General features: G+C 42.8%; 2 protein-coding genes, 1 long non-coding RNA gene and 1 other non-coding gene across 8 annotated transcripts in view; 2 read left to right on the top strand and 2 right to left on the bottom strand.

Moving 5' to 3' along the window:
* Window positions 1-10,425, top strand: part of TEX2 (testis expressed 2) — a 48,595-nt gene extending 38,170 nt beyond the window's left edge. For all 4 annotated transcript variants that reach the window (XM_059864034.1, XM_059864035.1, XM_059864036.1 and 1 more), the window contains exons 8-12: window positions 593-725; window positions 5,039-5,161; window positions 7,051-7,260; window positions 7,487-7,607; window positions 8,429-10,425. In XM_059864034.1, coding sequence (XP_059720017.1) covers window positions 593-725; window positions 5,039-5,161; window positions 7,051-7,260; window positions 7,487-7,607; window positions 8,429-8,551 — 710 coding nt within the window. In that variant the 3' untranslated portion in view covers window positions 8,552-10,425. The remainder of the gene's footprint in view (window positions 1-592; window positions 726-5,038; window positions 5,162-7,050; window positions 7,261-7,486; window positions 7,608-8,428) is intronic.
* Window positions 10,426-11,245: 820 nt separating this feature from the next.
* LOC132336877 (small nucleolar RNA SNORA50) lies at window positions 11,246-11,377 on the bottom strand. The gene has a single exon (XR_009489014.1). It is a non-coding gene; the product is annotated as a small nucleolar RNA SNORA50 (small nucleolar RNA).
* A 342-nt stretch (window positions 11,378-11,719) lies between these two features.
* On the bottom strand, window positions 11,720-14,255 carry LOC132336505 (uncharacterized). The gene is made up of 3 exons (XR_009488881.1): window positions 14,160-14,255; window positions 13,884-13,955; window positions 11,720-11,955 (listed from the first exon to the last, which is right to left on the bottom strand). It is a non-coding gene; the product is annotated as an uncharacterized LOC132336505 (long non-coding RNA).
* ERN1 (endoplasmic reticulum to nucleus signaling 1) overlaps window positions 13,485-18,255 on the top strand; it is a 33,748-nt gene continuing 28,977 nt past the window's right edge. The window contains exons 1-2 of one of the 2 annotated variants that reach the window (XM_059864039.1): window positions 13,505-13,623; window positions 14,200-14,327. In XM_059864039.1, the coding sequence (XP_059720022.1) occupies window positions 14,205-14,327 (123 nt within the window). In that variant the 5' untranslated portion in view covers window positions 13,505-13,623; window positions 14,200-14,204. Of the gene's footprint in view, window positions 13,624-14,199; window positions 14,328-18,255 lie in introns of both variants that reach the window. The other variant, XM_059864040.1, reaches the window with a different exon arrangement.

Here is an 18,255-nt window from a genome sequence, read left to right as displayed (position 1 = left end):
CTTTGGTGCAGGGTGTCACTTAAAAGGCTTGAGCTAGTGTTAAGGTATTCCCAAGACAATACTTTTGGAGATTGTAAAAAGCAAATAGTTTGCAGAGACAATAGGATTTAACTTAATATTGCACATCTAGAGTTGTGTAAGTCTAGAATTGTAAAAATGACCCTGTTTACTCTGAATCATAAAAGAATGCCTGTAGCTCAGTTACTGAGGGAACCTTGTCATAGATCTTCAATACACCACTGGCAAACCAAGGGGCAGCAGGTTGTGGTGTGAGAGAAGCAAATGTTGCTCTGGGATTTCAAGCTGTGCTTCACTTGGGCAGCGTCAGTGATGCAGAGGAGTGTCCCCATTACTGCTTGGCTTGGAGCTGTGCTGTAAACAGTTTTGAAGTGAATCCCTGATGGTATCCTTTATCTCATTTCACATCTCTTAAGCAGTTTAGGTGTGTGTAAATGACAGTATTTTTTTTTTTTGACCATTAGCTATACTCACCACTCTCTTTCAGTGTGGCTTGGATTTATATCTGGCTGTGATCAGAAGGGTTGCTTTGTGATTGCTCTTCAAGTAACATCTTTTCTGTTGTTTATTTTAGGACTTTGGGTTGATTTGGAAATGTCCTACAATGGATCGTTTCTAATGACACTGGAGACCAAGATGAACTTGACCAAACTTGGTAAAGAGCCGCTTGGGGAGGCGTTTAAGGTTGGCGAGATCGGCAGGGAAGGGTAAGGGATGGCAATGGTGCTTTCATTGTGAAAAGCTGGGATTTTCCTTGTGTACTTGCAGCTCTGGCTCTGCAGTAGATTGAAAGGAGTTTGGGGGCTGTTTCATACAAGTGGGTGTGTGTAGGCGAGACTGGGGGTAGCACGGTCGGGACGGATGGAGACGAGAGATCTCTGAAGCCAAGTCATGGAACTTGCGGTTTATTGCAAATGGCGTGGGTACAGGGCCCTGCTGGGAGCTGCCAGCTGCAGCTCGGAGCAGGCCCGAGAGAAGAGAGAGGATGAGAGGGTAATAACATAAAAAGGCAAGAGCTAAGAGCATAGAAAAGTAAGAGCGCAAGAGTAAAAGTAAGAGAACAAGAGCAAAAGCAAGAGCATAAGAGAGCGAAGTTCCCGTTACAATACAATATATCATCTTCTGTGTTGAATATTCTGATTCTCACTAACCAATCTAGTACAGCATACAAATCCTATAGCATTTACATACAGCCTATAAGAATCACTACATTACCATATTGTGCTACATTTTAAACTCTAAAAACTACTCTTCAGACCCCTTCTGAAGCCCCAAGCTGGCAGGGTCTGCTCTGACCCTTGGACCTGCCTGCTTGCAGAGGGTCTTGTTTCATCAAAAGGGGATTACCTTCAGCCAGCCACACCATGGTTTTCCTCTTGTTCAGTAACTAAGGGATGTCAAAGCTTGCTTTCATTTCAATCTCGCTTATAGTTTCTGTGTTCTCAAAATCTTTTGCCAGGCAATCATATTTGTAAGGCTTTCTTGTTTCATCTTCCCCAACAGGTGTGGAATGTGGCTTTTCTGTGAAACTTTGTTTGGTCATGCTATTGATAATAATTTTAATAAAAGGCTTCTGTGGTACAGTTATTTTATATATATTTCAGTTGGGTTTTAAAATGTCCTGTGAATAAATTTAGTTTTGTCTTAAGCTTGGTTTGGGGTTTAGTCAGATAGAACTCAAATACTGGAGATACACATGCAGAAATAGAGATAAACAGGTGTAACAGGCTGCTGCAGCAGGGTACAGCTGCAGCTGGAAACCATGGAGTAGTAAACAGTGTGCAAGGTAAACAGGCTCTAATTGTTATGTAAAGACCTTTTCAAAAGCTTTATTGCATTGTGGGAGTAATCACATCCCTGCTTTAGTCTCGTTTTTTCCTCATAGCCACCTTCTGTTTGCCTGCTATGCCTAGGTGAAATGCCTTATGTAGATGAACTAATTAGCAGACACCATACAGTAACTTACCTCCTTTGTATTTGTGTTTTCCCTCTCATTTTGGCCATGTTTGAATGTCATCCATTGTCCATTTGTATTAACCTAGTGAATGTCACCTATCCAATATCCATCCCTGGAAGGATCCACTCCCAGCTCTGATGTCCAATTTTTTTTTTTTGTGCTGTATTCTCTTTGTACCTAAATCTGCAGGCCCTGAACAGTAGGTGGTCTCTGATTTAATGTACAACCACTGCCTACAAATCAAGAAAATAGTCTCTAAACCTGGCTATTTGTTTAGCTATGAACAAAATGGTATGGTCTTTCACATTTAAGATACTAGAGGCTTTGTATGCTCATGTCATAGCTCTGACCATTTATTCTGAGATACCTTGAAGTAATATTTACAGCAGCACTATATGTCAGTGCAGTCATGACAAGAAAATAAATATGAAAAAAACTAATGGCTGAATGATCTCATACACTGGTAGAAATTCTGAGGATTTTAAATCGACCTAGATTCTCATTGTCACTGCTTGAAAGAAATATTTCTGAATTTACATCACTATAACTGGTAGGTGTGAATTTTTCAACATCTGTTTAATCCTGCCTGCCCAAAAAATGGGGGACAGAGGAGGAAATGTCTATACAAATCAAATTCTTGCTTTTCTTCTGCACCCCTTCAGGATTTTCTTTGTGTATTTTCATATCTGTTCAGTGCAGGAACAGCCTCAGAAATAATTAGTGAACACTCTGATTCATATTTAAAAATCAGGTTGCTGCTGGCTGAGCTATAGGCCCCCAGCAAGGCAGATTTAAGTGCCTGTAGCCAAGCAACCAGTTACTTGAAGGTATCAGCATTGACTGCATTGCTCCCTGCACAGGGCTGGGATGTTTCAGAGCTCAGGGCCAGGTAGCAGCTTTACATAAAGAACAATCTAATGTATTCTAGTTTGGATGAGGGTTATTTTGTTGCTTTTTTTTTCCCCCTTTTTTTTCCTTAAAATGTATATTAAATTAAGGACTGAAAAGTGTAGACCGGTTTGATTCTCATCTATGCCTTCCAATGTGTTAGTTAATTTTAATTCTGCTGGCTTTTTAAATTAGCAGTTGACAATTGCTGTGACAAATCAAATTACTCTGCATGTGTTTGCATCCATGGTCACGTTGTCAGTAAGTGATGTGTGCTGGTTGCTGAGCTCATTTCTGGCCCTTATGAGCTCAGAACAAACCATCTCTTGAGATGCAGTCACTACAAAGTGCTGTGAGAAAGGCACCTACTCATCCAGAGAGAGGAGAAGGGGGAACAGCTCTGGGGTGTAACTGTCTGTGGCTGTTGTCAGTGTAAAGCAAGACAAATGGGTCACTGTTGCACTTGCTGTTTGAAATAGAAGTGAAGTGTGCTGAGACAGTCTGGTAATGCTGTCTTGCATGCCCTCTCAGGAAAATGATGCTCTCAGAAAGAATAAGAAACGATTTAATTGCCAATTTTATAAAAGCAATACATTACAGATGCTGCTAAGCAGGAATTGAAGCAGAAGCAGGCAGGTTAACCCAAAGTTACTGCACCTTCTCAACCCATCAGTCCTTTTGGCTTTGTTGAACCACATAAAAACAAACTGACAAATGGCAATTCATAAAATATTGTGTAATCTTTACAGGAACAATACAGTAGCTCCAAAGTGATTTTTTTCTGCCAATGTTTGTGTCATATAAATGGTCCATTGTATACAGAGCTCCCCTGAAATCTCACTCAAGCTTATTTATTGTTGCTTTGTTTAATGCGAGGAAATCCTGTGGTCTGAGCCATTGGTGCTTGTGAGGCACTTCAGAGGACCCCTTCAACTAGGAAATAAAACACCTTGGAAGAGGGTGACACCTTTGAAAGACCTGAGAATGCCCTGAGCATTTGAGCTGGATGCTAAAGTGCACAGGAAAGAAAAGTGAGGTCACACCCTGGTGGAAAATGTGCAGTTTGAATCTGACCTAAAAACGTGAATTTCTGTGAGGAACAGCTCCAGCATTGCTATTTGGGCCAGTGACAGGCAGCACCCACCACCCCCACATCCTCTGGGAGGTGGCTCAGTTTGGTTTGCTCCTTCACTCCTCTGCAGGTACAAAATGCTGCTCTGGATAGGAAGAGGTTTGCAATTGTGATTCCACAGCCTGGGTAGGAAACACTTCAGTGTGGACAGGTCCTGGGATTCCTGCTCCAGTGGGGAAGGAGTCTTGTGCACTGTGAGCTGCACCTGAACTGTCCCTTTACATCAGGACTTCATGCAGCAACCACCAGTTTGTTCTGTGTACAGAATAACAGGCAGTGGCCTCAGTCCATACCCTGTCTGAGGTTATTAATGCTTCAAATACATTTCCAAGAACACACACACACACAAAGAAAGAAGACACAGCTATAAAGTGTATTCTGAACATGCTGTAGAGTATTACATTCCTGGGTATAGTCCCTAGGGCTAGAGCCATATGCTTCTGAAGGCTGTGTTGTGTAACTGTTTCAAGCTCTTGCATTCAGTAAAGATCTATTAATTCTGAAGTGTATCCACTGTATCCTTCTCTCCTTTAAATCCGTTTAAAAGATTTGAAATTTTTCTTGTGACTGTGTACATAAAATCTTCCACAGTTCAAGTCTAGGAATTAGTCACTGCTGTGTGGTATTTTGTACCCAAAGGGCAACACTTGTTTATTACTTCACTTTTTTTCCCCATGACATTCAAACGAAATGGTTTGTCCAATCCTAATTCTGCTCAACTCATGAAAAACCATGAGCAGCAACAGAGATGCTTCCAAATGTATTTTGAATAATCTCCACATGTGATTTGAGTATGTAGAATAGCCACCCCCGTGCCAGCCTCTTTCATGAAGGATTATGTTCCACTGGGGAAAACAGATTTCTGTTTTGAAAGCTGGTTCTGCCAGACTGGCTTCAGAGGGGTTTTGGTTTTGTTCTTTTTAGATAGCATTTATAATAGTGGGGAGGGGACAGTTCAGAAACCTCTAAAGTCAGCCAAAGCTGTACAGGATGAATAGCTATTTAAGGATATTACATTTGACCTGGAAATTGCATTGTTTCAGTTTCAGGCCAAGGGCGTATTGTCTTGCAGACAGCGATGAGGAATCCTCCAGCGCGGGCTCTTCGGAGGAAGATGATGCTCCTGAGCTGGCAGGAGAGAAGCAGGCGACCCCAGGAGGAGAAGGGTGAGATGTTTGTTAATCCTTCCCTTCCCCCACAGCTGATAGCTGGTGCCAGTGCTGTGATGCTCTTTGTCCCCCAGGATGGCAGAGTGTGAGGCTGTCCAAGCAGTGAAGCCCCCCCAGTCGCCCAGTTCCAGGGCAGAGGGCAGCAGAGGAGCCCTGTTCACCCCAGCCCTGCAGGGACTTCTCCCAGCTGCCCTGGGCACCTCCCATCCCTCCTCTGCTGGATTGCTGGGAGGCCAGAGAAGCTCTGGGGACCTTCTCCAACATGTCCTACTTGGTAGCAGAGCCAAGAACAGGATTTTGTGTGAAAACTTGAAACCCTCTCTATGCAGTATTACCCCTGTGCTTATCCTGCTGATCCCCTTATTGCCAGTGTTCCATTTTCCTTTCTTTAAGAAAACAGAAAACTGTTACTCAAGCCTGTGTTTCCTGCTCAGTTTCTTTTTTTTTTTTTTTTCCCTAAAGGATTTCATGTGTCTGGGCTGTGCAATACTGCCCTCTGATGCTGTGCATGGATTTCACAGAAAATTTCCCAACATCAGTGATGCTACATCATTCCTTGTTTTGGCTGCAGCTCTGATTTTTTGCTTTCTGCATCTGATTGCAATTATGCCATGCAATGAGAAAGCTGAATGTCTGAGCCCAGAATGTCTGAGATAGTCACAATGTTTTCTATGTCTGAACATATCTAAGTGATTTTTACAGTGAATATACTAGCAGACTCATGACTTATTCAAAATGTTCCAGAGAATTTTAGTATTTTACTCCTGAACACTTTTGAAAATTGTGTGAAGAGTTGTTTGAATTACTGCAATTGATGCATTTCATATCTTCTTGAAATTCATAGATCATATAAAGAACTCTTTATCAAGAGGACAAAGAGGGAGAATGAAGAATCCTAATGTAAAATACTGAAAAAATTTTCTTACACCAGTTAAAAATCTATAGAATCTGGTGGGAGAATGACTCCTTTCTCTGGGTAAAGATATAGCTAGTATAAAATCCCAAAATCAAATTTTTTTTCTCTTTTTTTTATTTCACTGAACAGTTTTTTGTCTTATGTTGTGCTAAAGGACAAAACTGTAAAAGTTTGTGTAAGAATAATTTTATTTTTTCCCTGGATAGTAAAATGTCATTTCCTTAGGAGGGTGACTCTGCTATGTAACACCAAGAGCCACAATTAGACATGATATAGTCTGTGGAAAATACCAAATGTGCTATTTTTGGAGTGTGTATTTCCAACATGAGATAGGGGTAAGAAAAAATATATTCAGCCCTTAAAGCATCTGTTTCAAAAGCCAGGAATGCTGTCTGACACAATTGCCAGGAAAAGCCCACTTTCTGCAGACATAGTTAACCATTTTTGGAATATCATTCCACCCACTGCCAAAACTGTTTTCCTCTTCTTTTTCAGCATACTTATACTTGTAAATGCTACAGTACCTTAAAATTAAAACACTTTTGTTCAGCACACACAGTTAAATAATCAGACACAATGGCTGGGACTTCTATGCTGATGATTTGTGCACATCTTAATGTATCAGTGTCTCTACAATTTTTTTGGAATGGTAGTAGACAAGTTGTCACTTCTCATGCCATCTTGCTGGCATTAGTGATCTAAGTGTATTTGCATTTGTTTTAAAAATTGTTGTGTTTTCAGTGCCATCTGGGAAGGAGTGTTCAGGCTGAACAGAGTTTCTGCCAGACACCTGTAGCTGACAGAATACAGCTGCTGGGTGCAGGCCCTAGGATGAACTGCTTGGCCATGTATCTGTTCAGAATTTTTGTATCAAAAAAACTTAAATTATTTAATAGAAAATCCATGTCTGTCTCAGCAAATAGGTTTAAGAAAATTATCTTGACGTTCTTTTTGTATTCTCTGTCTAAAGGTATGTTGGAGGACATCGGACAAGTAAAATCATGAGAATTGTGGATAAAATTACGAAGTCAAAATACTTTCAGAAAGCAACAGAGACTGAGTTTATTAAGAAAAAAATTGAAGAGGTCTCCAATACTCCATTGCTGCTAACAGTTGAAGTACAGGAGTGCAGAGGAACACTAGTGATTAACATTCCACCTCCACCCACTGACAGAATATGGTAAGTGGAGCTCAGAGCAGAGTTGGGCGATGTTTCAGGTGTGCTACACAAGGGGTTGCAGATAAGAAAAAAGGTAAAGCCTGGCTCGGGTGGTTTCTGGGCAAGGAGCAGTACAAATTAGTTGTAACTAAGGTAGGAACTGTTACAATGAGCAAATTGTTACAGGTTTAAGTACTTGTTTTGTTGGAGTGTCTGTAGTAAATCCTGCTCTGTGTTCTCTCCCCAGGTACGGCTTCCGAAGGCCTCCCTACCTGGAGCTAAAAGCACGGCCAAAACTTGGTGAGAGAGAAGTGACTCTGGTTCATGTAACAGACTGGATAGCAAGGAAACTGGAACAAGAGTTCCAGGTGTGTTTCCTCAACATTCTCCTTTCACTGATGATAGTTTTGTTCAATTAAAGGGGTGGAGTGTTTAATTTTCACATGTCCTCTATTTCATTTATAACTAGTCACGTCCTCCACTGCTCCCAGCCAGTGGGATGGATGTTGAGACCTCACCTGAAACCGACTGCTGGGTTGGTCTCAAGACTCCTGTGTAGACCTGGGTGGAAATCTGTTTTAGAGATGAAAATGACATTTCTTTGAAATAGGTACCATGGTAAAATTTGCAATACTCAAATAAGAACATGATCCTACATGTTCTTAATGATAGGGAGCCAAACTGTTGCCTAAAATTAAGAACAGATAAGGCACTACTTCCTCTTACTGCTTCCTTTAAAGTAATTTTTTAAAAATCATGTTGACCACAGTGCAAAAAGGAAGAAGCCCCCTCAAAATACTTGTAGAATAGGAATAATGACCAGCTTGATTCTGGACCTCAACCTATACAATCAACCACAAATCAAAAACAATTATTTTATTAAAAGTGCATTTTGAAAGTATATGGATGGGTAGGAGCTGAGAAAGGAATTAAGAAAAGTTGGTGATGTTTCCTGTAGTGCCATTTTAATTGAATGAAATACGCAGAGAAATTAATATTTCTGAGTTTCACTTACAGCTGTAACACAGTAAAATGGTTTCAGTTAATGGGCACTGCTCTGACTCAAACAATGCTGAGCTTGAGAACCTTTTCTCTGTAGATGTGTTGCATTTTTTAAACTAAAATTGGAAAACTAAGGTTTCAAGTGACATATGTAATGTAACTTCATTTCATTGCATCTTTTTCCCAGAAAATCTTTGTCATGCCAAACATGGATGATGTCTATATTCCTTTAATGCACTCAGCCATGGATCCCCGCTCCTCCACGTGCCCTCCTCAAGATCTGAGCACGGAGGCCTCTGATCAACCATGACATGTGAAGACTCCTGCAGTTTACAGTATTATAAAAGTTACTCTCATGGTTTTATAAACTGTGCTGTAGTTCTTGTCCTTAACTTGTGCCACTCTCCCCCCTCCCAAGGACTGCCTTTCCCCGTTCTGTGTGCTCACTTGCCTGGTTATTGTTCCCGTGTACTTTGGCTACATGAAGTTCCATTCCATTAAGCTGTTGATTTATTTTTGTACTGGCTGCCATCAGGATTTTAACTGGGAGGCTGAGGTGACCTGTTCTTTGTGGGGAGGGAGGAGGAACTCAAATGTAACAGATCAAGGAGCTTGTTGATGCACCTTTTGTTCAGCTTGTTTTCATGCTATGTTAATGTGCATTAAAGCATTGAAAAGTTGTTTGGCAGCAAAGGAACTGCGTGCCAAATGGAAAAAATCCTAAATAAGGAATGAATTTATAAAACTGGAAGAATATTTTTCTTTCTCAGGCAGTTGGAGGTGTAGAATGAACTGTTTTATGTTCTTTCACTTCTGCAGTCAATAGCTTGTGTCAAGCAATCGAAATACGAAATGCTTTCAGGAAAAAAGAATGTAAATTGGATGTATAGGTAATATTGTAATTCAATGTGCTGTATACACATTACTTTTTTCATACAGAACTTGTGCTTTTTTTGGGAAGCAATTAGCCATAAAACACACAACTATCAGTGAAGGTGGGACTGTCAGATTTTTGTAAATGAGGAAAAAAAATTGGTAAAGCCATGAGACCAAACCATAGCAAGCCGCCTTATAGTGAGGTACAATCACCTTGGTTCCTGATTAATTCTGAATGTTTATAGAGACATGAGCACACACACCAAGTGTCAACACTGCACACCTCCAGTAGTGACCTGTGCATAGAGCCTCTTGCTGTGATGAAACACCCAGTTCTGACAGGAGTTTGTTGCTGTGAGTCTTTTCCATTGCACTGTGTTTACACCCAAGGCAGGGGCCCGGATCCTCAGTTACAGCCCCAGGCACGACAGCATCTGCTGCTTGTGGAAGCAGCTGTGGCTGACAGATTTTGACCCCCATGCTTTGGTTTCTTGGACTTTATGGCATAGGAATTCAAGCATTGCAGTTGTTTGAGCTGATCATGATTAAAGACTCTTTCTGCTAATTAGTGGCCAAAACTAAAGGGGAAGGGGGAACTGCCTTTTATTTGTCAGGTGTAATGAATCAAGGCTAAATGTATGCAGTAAATTCAAGGTTTGAACACTACATATCCACTCCTTAACACTTAATATTTTTCTGATACTCAGTGTTGCCAACTCTTCATGGATGTCAGAAAATATTTTAGTTTACAAAGAAGGTGAGTTTTGGCTCTCCTTTTATAACATGATTTTTTTTTTTCAAAGTAATTTTTAAAGAAATTTTTTCTATGTTGTGTTGTCACATTTGATGTAAATCAAATTCCATGTATAACCTGATGATTTACCATCTCTAAATGAAGCTATTATATTGAAGGTTTTTTTAAACAGCACCTTGCCTGAAACAAAAGCATTTAATATATTTAAAATTAATTCTATATTTGAACACCTATTTTGGTTACCTTTAATTGAAATATTAGTAGTTATATTTGTTACCAGAACTCCTCCTTGACCATTCCAGGCTGTGTATATTCTGGGGTTGCTGATTTTGTAGGCATTATTTGCCTTTCATGAAGTCTGCATGTCTTGTACGCAGGTCTTTTATATGAGTTAATTTCTATGTGCAATAACTAAAGTCAAAGGACTAGATGCACTAATGTGTAAACAGATTTAGACTTATTACACAAGATTGTCATACTGCACTTCATAAACTGTGGGTAACTACAATCTGCTTGCTTTGTTTTATTAAATAAATCTATCCCATGTCAAACAATTCAGTAAATTTTATTTCTACAGCTATCTATTACAAGTTTTAACAACTTTATTAGAAAGGCAGCTTCCTAATGAGTGTGCCCTTTGTTTTGCAGACTTTTATCTACATGTACCTGGTGGTTGTGGCATGACAGTTTCAGGGTTAACCAGTGCTAAGCTCTGAAAGAAAAAGCTAAATTTAATTTTACTGTCACGAAACTTAAGTTTACCTCAGCAGCTAGTATTCATATGAGGAATATGCTTTAAGAACATATTTGCATACCTCGTAAAACTGTGAAAGGATTACCAGCAGTTACAGAGCTGACATTCATCCACTTCTGCCACCTTAAAGAGCCCCTAGGAGCTCACTGATCCCTCCTTACAGTCTGCCTAGACTCTGCCCTATTCCTGTACATCTAGTCCTGTGTGGCTACAGATGTTTTGTACTGACAGCAAATGCTGTATTAAAAAAAAATAGTATCCCCTTAAGAAACTGCAGCTCAGCCACGGCATTCTTTTATGGTGTTTTCCACCACAAAATGACCCCCAGCCCTGGATGCATTTCTCCTGCCTCCAAGCTGCTCTACTCCTGTAACAACTCGGCAGGAATCCCAGGACTTCTGTTCCTTTTTAAAAATCATTTCTTACAGCTTAACCCTAAACTATTAAAGGAAAAGGACAGCCGTCGCCTCGGGGGGTTCAGTCGCACTGCAGCGCGATGAGCGACCCGGCTCTGCTACGGCCCCGACACCGCCCTCCGGCCGGGAGGGCGCAGCAGGATCTGCAGGCCCCGCGCCCCGCCCGCCGCTCTGTCACCGCGAGGGTGACACGCACTCGCAAACAAATGTCACTTGCTTTTAAAAGCGCCGCCCGGGTCGGGCCGAGCAGCGCCAGTTATGAACAAGCGCTTCGCTGTAGCACCGCTGCTTGGCCGGCGGCGCCAGACGGGCACCGCCGGGTCAAAGGCAGTGCGGCACGCGCGGAAGAACCAGCCGGACACGCTGTGGGTGACACAAGCTTTATTTACCGCCGCTCCCGGCCGCCGAACAGGCCCTGCAAAACACCGAGAATAAAGAAAAGGTTATTGATGCGGTACACCCCAGCCGCCCCGCAGGATGGACGCAGCCGGGGCGCTCAGCAGTAGTTTTGCTTCATGTATGTCAGCAGTCTAACACGTGTCAAGAGACATCACTGCGGCCCGGCCTCACCACCCGCCCGCTTCACTGCGCTCACACAAACCCGCTCACCTCACTGGCCCCGCCGAAAAAGAGGCCCAGAATCCGCCGCGCTCTTTTTTATAGAGAGGCTAGCCCCGCCCTCCTCATCTTGCCCAATAGAATTGGAATCCAGGGTCACGTGCGATCTGATTGCTGTTGCAACGAGGGTGGGCGGAGCCGCGTAAGGGCAGCGGGCGGGGCAGTACAGGGAGGTCAAGCGGGGGGTCTGTGGGAGCGCCGTGGTTTCGCGTTGCCCCGGACCGTGTGAGGTAGCTTTTCGCCTTTTCAGGAACAGTAGTACTCTTCTCTTTCTAGGTTGCTCTAGCGCTTTGTTGCTGTGGAGAAGTAGGCCTCAGTATTAAAAATATAAAAGCTGAGGCCCCGATCAGATCTGCCCCGGCAGAGCGGGTGCTGAGGTGGCTCCTGAGGGGCACAGGTGGGAGCTGAGGGTGCTCACCAGCACCCGGCTCCCCTCCTACCTCAGCCGGTTTTAGAGTTTTTTTTTAATCTCCTGTGAGGCCATGGGAGACACTAATGTGAAATAACGCAAGCCTGGATCTGGCATGCTACAGCATTTATACAGCAACTGATAAATTCCTCCTCTAATGTAGCAGGGTGCTGCTGCCATGGCACACACAGTGTGTTTAGGGGTTTGCTTGTTCTCACATGGCACAAATTCTTAAAAGTCAGGGCCCCATAAAGAAATGCATCAGAGAACTGGAATCACGGTGTGGTTTGTAGCTCCAGCATATTTTTATGTATTCAGACTTACAGGTCAGGTCATCATTTGGACAAGGCTCTGAGGCACTGGGATTGCTGGCGTGTCTGGGCAGGAGTTGAACTTGATGATCCTCGGTCCCTTCCGGGGCAGGATATTTTGTGATTCTGGGTGATTATTGCATCTCCTGCCCACCACCGAAGGCACGCTCACTGTGGGAGATCGTGTGTGCATACGGCATGCCCAGAACTCTGTGTGCCCTGCAGCTCCATTAGTAATGTCACCATTAAAAAGCAAACAATATGTACAAGGACAAAGTGGCTTTGTTATATAAATAGGTGGCTGAACACTGGGCCTTTGCCAGGCACTCTAAATTTACTCTCTGCTGTTTGAAGCTTTTTCCATCCGGTTCAATACTTTTTGTGTTTATTTTTTATCTGTTCAGAGAAGCCCGGACAGTTTTTTTGTTCAAAGGGGCACGTTGGGGCTTTTTTTTTGGCATTTATTTAGGGCCTTGCAAGGCTCAGGGTTAACTAAGTCTGTCAAAGGCAGGAGCTATGCTGAATATATTTGGCATGATCTGTTCTGAAAATACAAAATCAGTAGGAAAACAATAATCACAGAGTCATCAAGGTTGGAAGAGACCTTTAAGATCATCAAATCCAACTGTCTACCCAGCACCGCCACTGTGGCTCCCAAACCATTAAATATCACCGGTGGCAGATCCAGATGCCTCAAACACCTCCAGGTGCGGTGACTCCATCATTTCCCTTGGGCAGCCCCTTACAACGCCTGACCACCCAGTTATTCCGGGCAGGATGGTTCCGGGGGAGGGAGGAGACTGACTAGTGCTGCCTGGATTTAGGTATTTTTTATAAAAACAAAGCAGCAGTATCCAGCTGCCACCGCACCCCGCGGTTCCCCATGGGGCTGCCAGGCGAGCCCCGGAGCGGGCGGCGGGTCGGTCGGGGATCACACGACCGGGGAGGCTCCGGCAGCGGCGCGAAGCCGCGGAACGCCTCTGGCCGCTCCCGGGCCCCGGCCCGGCGGCTGCCCGGGCGGTCCCTGAGCGCGGTGCCCGGGGCGGCCCGTCTGCCCGCGGGTGACGTGCGTGTCCCGGCCGGGCGGGCCCTGAGCCCGCCCCGCCCGCCGCGGGGAGCGCCGGACGCGCCGCTCCGGAGGCAGCGCCGTGCGGGGGGAGCGGCCCCGCGGTGCAGCTATGGAGCCGCTCCGCCGCCTCCTCCTCAGCCTGGCCGCGCTGCTGCTGCTCCCGCCGAGGCTCGCGGTAAGCCCGGGCCCGCTGGGCCGGAGAACGGCAGGGACAGCCGGGGTACGGGGAGGGCCGCGGGAGGGGAGCTGGGGGGGGCTCCCGCCGGGCTTAGCGAAGGCTTGCCGGCGGTGCCCGCAGCCCGGCGGTGTCCGCAGAGCCAACACACCTCCTGCCCGCTGTCGCCAAGGCCGTGTGCCCCTGCCTGCGCAGGCGAGGGGCTGCAGCCCCACAGCCTGTCCCAGCCCAACAGCCGTGTACCTGCAGCTGAGCCCCACCTGGCATGTAAGCTGGACGTGTATATCATCATCCTCGCAGTGTGAAAATACAGTTCATTTCCCACGAGACAGCTGAAAAAAGTAGCACAGAAAAACTTTTGAAACAGTAGTACAAAGAAACTTTTGTAAACTGAAACTATGTAGATGGGTCGGGAACCAGTGACACATGCTAGAAACTCTGCTCTGTCCCTTAATAAGTATGGGGACTTTTTTTTTTTTCTGGAAAAACCCCCTCGCATTGTATTGATATACAAATACATGTGATTGCCTACATACCTTCTATACTGTCATGGCATTTTGATCATTCTGTTTCCAGAGCAAATGCTGCAATGTGCATTAACGTACATGTGGTTGGTTGGGATCCAAACCCACAGTTTTAAATTCAAAGGTGGAAGACAAAGTGCACGAGTCACTGCCCTACAAAACCTCTTAAGAAATAACCAGGTTGGTTATAAGCTATTGCAATAAGTGGGGCAATAAAAGTCCATGGAATAGGGAAACTGGTGCAAAGCAGATGGAATGCTGAGCAGATTATTTTTACAGAGGTAATGATTTTAAACAGTGTACTTTTACAGTGGGTGCTGTCTGCTGTGTGTGTACTGAGATGGATAGCTAACTTCAAGAAATCACTTCTGAAAGGTGTGCTTGTTAGCAGGTTCTCCAGTTCAGGAGACAATGAAAAGGCCATCTGGCATTCACTGTTTCCACAGATTATAGAGTGCCAGATTACAGTCAAGTGTAGCACAAGAAAGCTTTAGGTTATGTTCTGTGATGGATTGTTCATTGTTACCTGAAAAAGAAGCTGTAATATATTGGTTTTTAGTTCAGGTTAAGCAAAGCTGAAGGTTTTGTTTTTCACCTGCGATATAACTCCACTCCCCTTCTTTAGAAGTAAACACATTAGCAGTTAAGCTGGCAACATACCTAGTCTTGTTACTTCATTAGGAGACTGGAAAAAATTAAATGCAGGCTGTCAACAAAAATTACTTTACAATCTTTATTGTAGAGTGCTAATGTGTTTGTCTTAGACTGGACTGTAAGGCTGGACTGAGGTCTTTTCATGGTGCTCACAGGTTTGGGTTTCAGATTTTGCAAGGAAAATACTGATTTGCAACTCACTGAGTTTTAAAAACAGTCCTGAATAAAAACATTAAGAAATATTTTTAAATACCTAAAATATTTTTGAAATCAACAGATTATTGCTAAATTTTATATAATTTTACTTGCATAATCACAAAAGACTGGACTCATGTCCTGGTAGAATTCAGCCCATTTTTTTCTCTAGATTTTCCTTTTCCCTTGGTTTCCCTGCTCTGCCATCTCACCTCAGATCAGTGTTTGAGTTCTCCATTTCTGTTCCTTTTCTTGGCTCTTACCCTGGTCTTTTTGCTCTGCAAGCTGTAGATCCTCACCATGACTTCCAGGTTGAAATCTATTCTGTAGTTCAGTTGCTTTTCAGAATTAGTTTTCATTCCTGTGAACTTAGTCCCAGTCATCTCACCTGTGAATAACCCATTTAACTGTGGAGGCTTATTTAAAACTATTCATGTCACTTGAATAATGAATTCCCATGAGAAAGACTGACATACAATTTCAGTGTTGAGGTTACTTGAAAACATGAGGTTACCTGAAGATTTTGCAGATTGTTTTTTCAGTATATTTCTTTTAAGAGTAGTGGTGGTGATCTGCTGTTTTGTAAATTCTTTGGCTGATAAATGTACTATTTGTTACCTAATAGCCCATCTCTAATATTGTTTTTTTAGTTTGTATAGGTTCATACAAGGTCTTCCTTTCATCTTCCTTTCCTGACTGTTCTTTACAGGCAGGAAAATGCTGTTTCTTGCTGTTTGGGTGACACAGTTTACAGCTCTTGGAACTGCCCTCCAATGAATGGGAGCACATTAAAAAGGTGAAATCTCAGACAGAGCAATGAGAAATGCAGTAGAGCTGTCAGTAAATTACAGTTGCCATCAATATTACACAGTAATGATTTACAGCTCTCTTCAGAGTTAAAAATCCCTTGTTTTTATGAGCCCTGGGATACTCCAAACTGTGTTTGTTTGTGGAGCCAGTGCAACTGAAGAATACCAACCTCTCTGGGATTAAAGTGGCATTTGGAACATGGGTCTGTCCCCTCCTGCAGCCTGTGGGACGGGTTTCAGTGCTGGGTTACACTGTGGAGGCAGCACCTGACATGGAAAAACCCTGGCCTCAGCCAGGTGGTGTTTCTTCTGGTGTGTTCTTTATCTCAGCATGAGGTGTTTGGCCAGAGAACTGATAGGTGTGAAAACCCATGTGAGACAGCAGAAGGTTTACAGAGAACATATTCAAGCACTGAGTTAATCAATACTTTTTTTGAGTTGCAGATCTCCTTAGTTGCTCAAAAAAAAAAAATAGTATAATACGGTTTAGAGGGTTTTTTTTTGTGGGGGAGGGAAATATAAATTTGTCTTACACACCTAAATTATCATGGACAACTCTGTCCTGGAGTATAAATTCATGTTTTTATAACTCTGCTGTCGTTTGGGTTGTTGGTGTTCTTGTGGCTATTGAAATACATTTGGGTTTTATACAGAGAATCAGATGTGAAAGCTCAGCTGGAAGTTCCTGGTGGAGAGACCACTCCAAGGTGAGTCCAGGCAGGGAACAGTTGGAGTGGATCTCCTGTACTGCTCAGTTTTTCCATTGCCTGGAGGGGTGGGTGTATGAATGGGTGTATGAATGAGAACTCACTGAACTGGGTTACGGCGTGATGAGAAATGCTTAACAAAGACATGTTAGAATTCAGTTTAACATTAAAAGATCTGCAGATTTGATTTCACTTTCTAAAGAAGATAAAACATATTTTTGTCGACTCTCTTTCATATCTTAACTTCATTATTAGTTATACTGGAAAACTCCCCCCAGTAGTTTACTGAATTTTACAAAGACTTTCTTCATGGCCTGGTTTTATCATGCACAGGGAGTCTTAGCCTGTAGCCTGGCAGTGTAATGAGATAGCTGTCAAAACCAGGGTAATGATTCACAGGCTATCTGTGATGAATATGCCAAGTGCTTGCAGTGTGTGCTAATGTCTAAAAATATTTTGCTTTGCGTCCTTAATGGTTTACCAGCTGTGGTTCCAGTAGCATCAATTATGGTGTAGGCCTTTTGTTGTTGTGAGGATAGTGTCTGGTGCTGTCAATGCTGAAGCTGGTTTTTAATAGTTTTTGAATAAAATGGGAATGCACAGCCTGATGTTTATGAGGCTAAGTATAGGAGTGAGGAATATCAGTTTTTTTTTTTTTTTCCCCTTGAGTGATAATTTGTATCTTGTCAACATTTTGGTTTGGTAAGCCAGGCATTATCAAAGAAATTAGAGGGCTGTTATAGTTAGCAAACCATCCATCGTTTATCACCCATCAGCCCAACACATTAAGTTTGGTGCATATGTATTCCTACTTCAGACTCAGAAAATAAAATTATTTCCCTGCTAAGACATGGCACGGTTTTATTTACTAGTGAGCACACAGTCATCTCTATGAAATCAGTAACAGCTCTTGAAATCAGCACACACTGTCACCCATCCGGGGTCACTGGGAAATGTTTTCCTGTCCTTTATTCATACTTGAAGAGCCTCTTGTGGTATCACCCCCACAGCAAAATGCATTTCTGGGTTGCAGAGCTGTAACCTCAAGGAACTCAGTGGCCTGGTTTTCTATCTGCTTTTCCCACTGACCTCAGTGCGATTTGTGCCTTCCTGGTGACCTTCGTTTCAAAAATGGTGGTTTTAAGCAGATGAATTATTTCTTTAATTTATTATTAGAAAAAAATTATTGCCATGGGAATCTGTTTTCTTCTAACACAATAAAACAAACTAAGGCATTGCTTTGCTAACCCTTAGAAAAATCTGAGCTATTGGGGTGAAAGATGTTATCACCCTTGACACTGAACTGCACCACACACACACACACACACACCAGAACTTGTTCTACAGCTTTCATTGACCTTCACTTGACTGCCAGGTCCTTCAGAATTGTTTTGAGTCATTTTCTTAATTGGATTTCTAAAACATTTTATCTAAAGATATGGTAGATCTAGACTGAGGGGAAGATTCTTATGGGAGACTTAACTAGTATATGTAAAGTTAATTTCTTTTTCTATTAGATAGTATATTTCTATTCTAGCTTAAAAATGCTGTATTCTGCTTAGTCACAAATTTTAGGAGGTTACAGATTATTAACAGTCAGCTTTAAAACTTTTGTCAAATTTTAATCCAATGAGAGCTTGAAATTTTGTCTTCTGAATTATTAAAATTAATTCTAAAGCAGTCCCTGTGTAATTTCAAATTATTGTAAATCATTGCTGTTGATGTGGAAGATTGTTATGAGTA

The sequence above is a fragment of the Haemorhous mexicanus genome, chromosome 20 (genome assembly GCF_027477595.1).
Source record: "Haemorhous mexicanus isolate bHaeMex1 chromosome 20, bHaeMex1.pri, whole genome shotgun sequence".
Taxonomy (NCBI): Eukaryota; Metazoa; Chordata; class Aves; order Passeriformes; family Fringillidae; genus Haemorhous; species Haemorhous mexicanus.
Note: the sequence above shows the minus strand (reverse complement) of the source record. Positions and strands in the feature narration are given on the sequence as shown.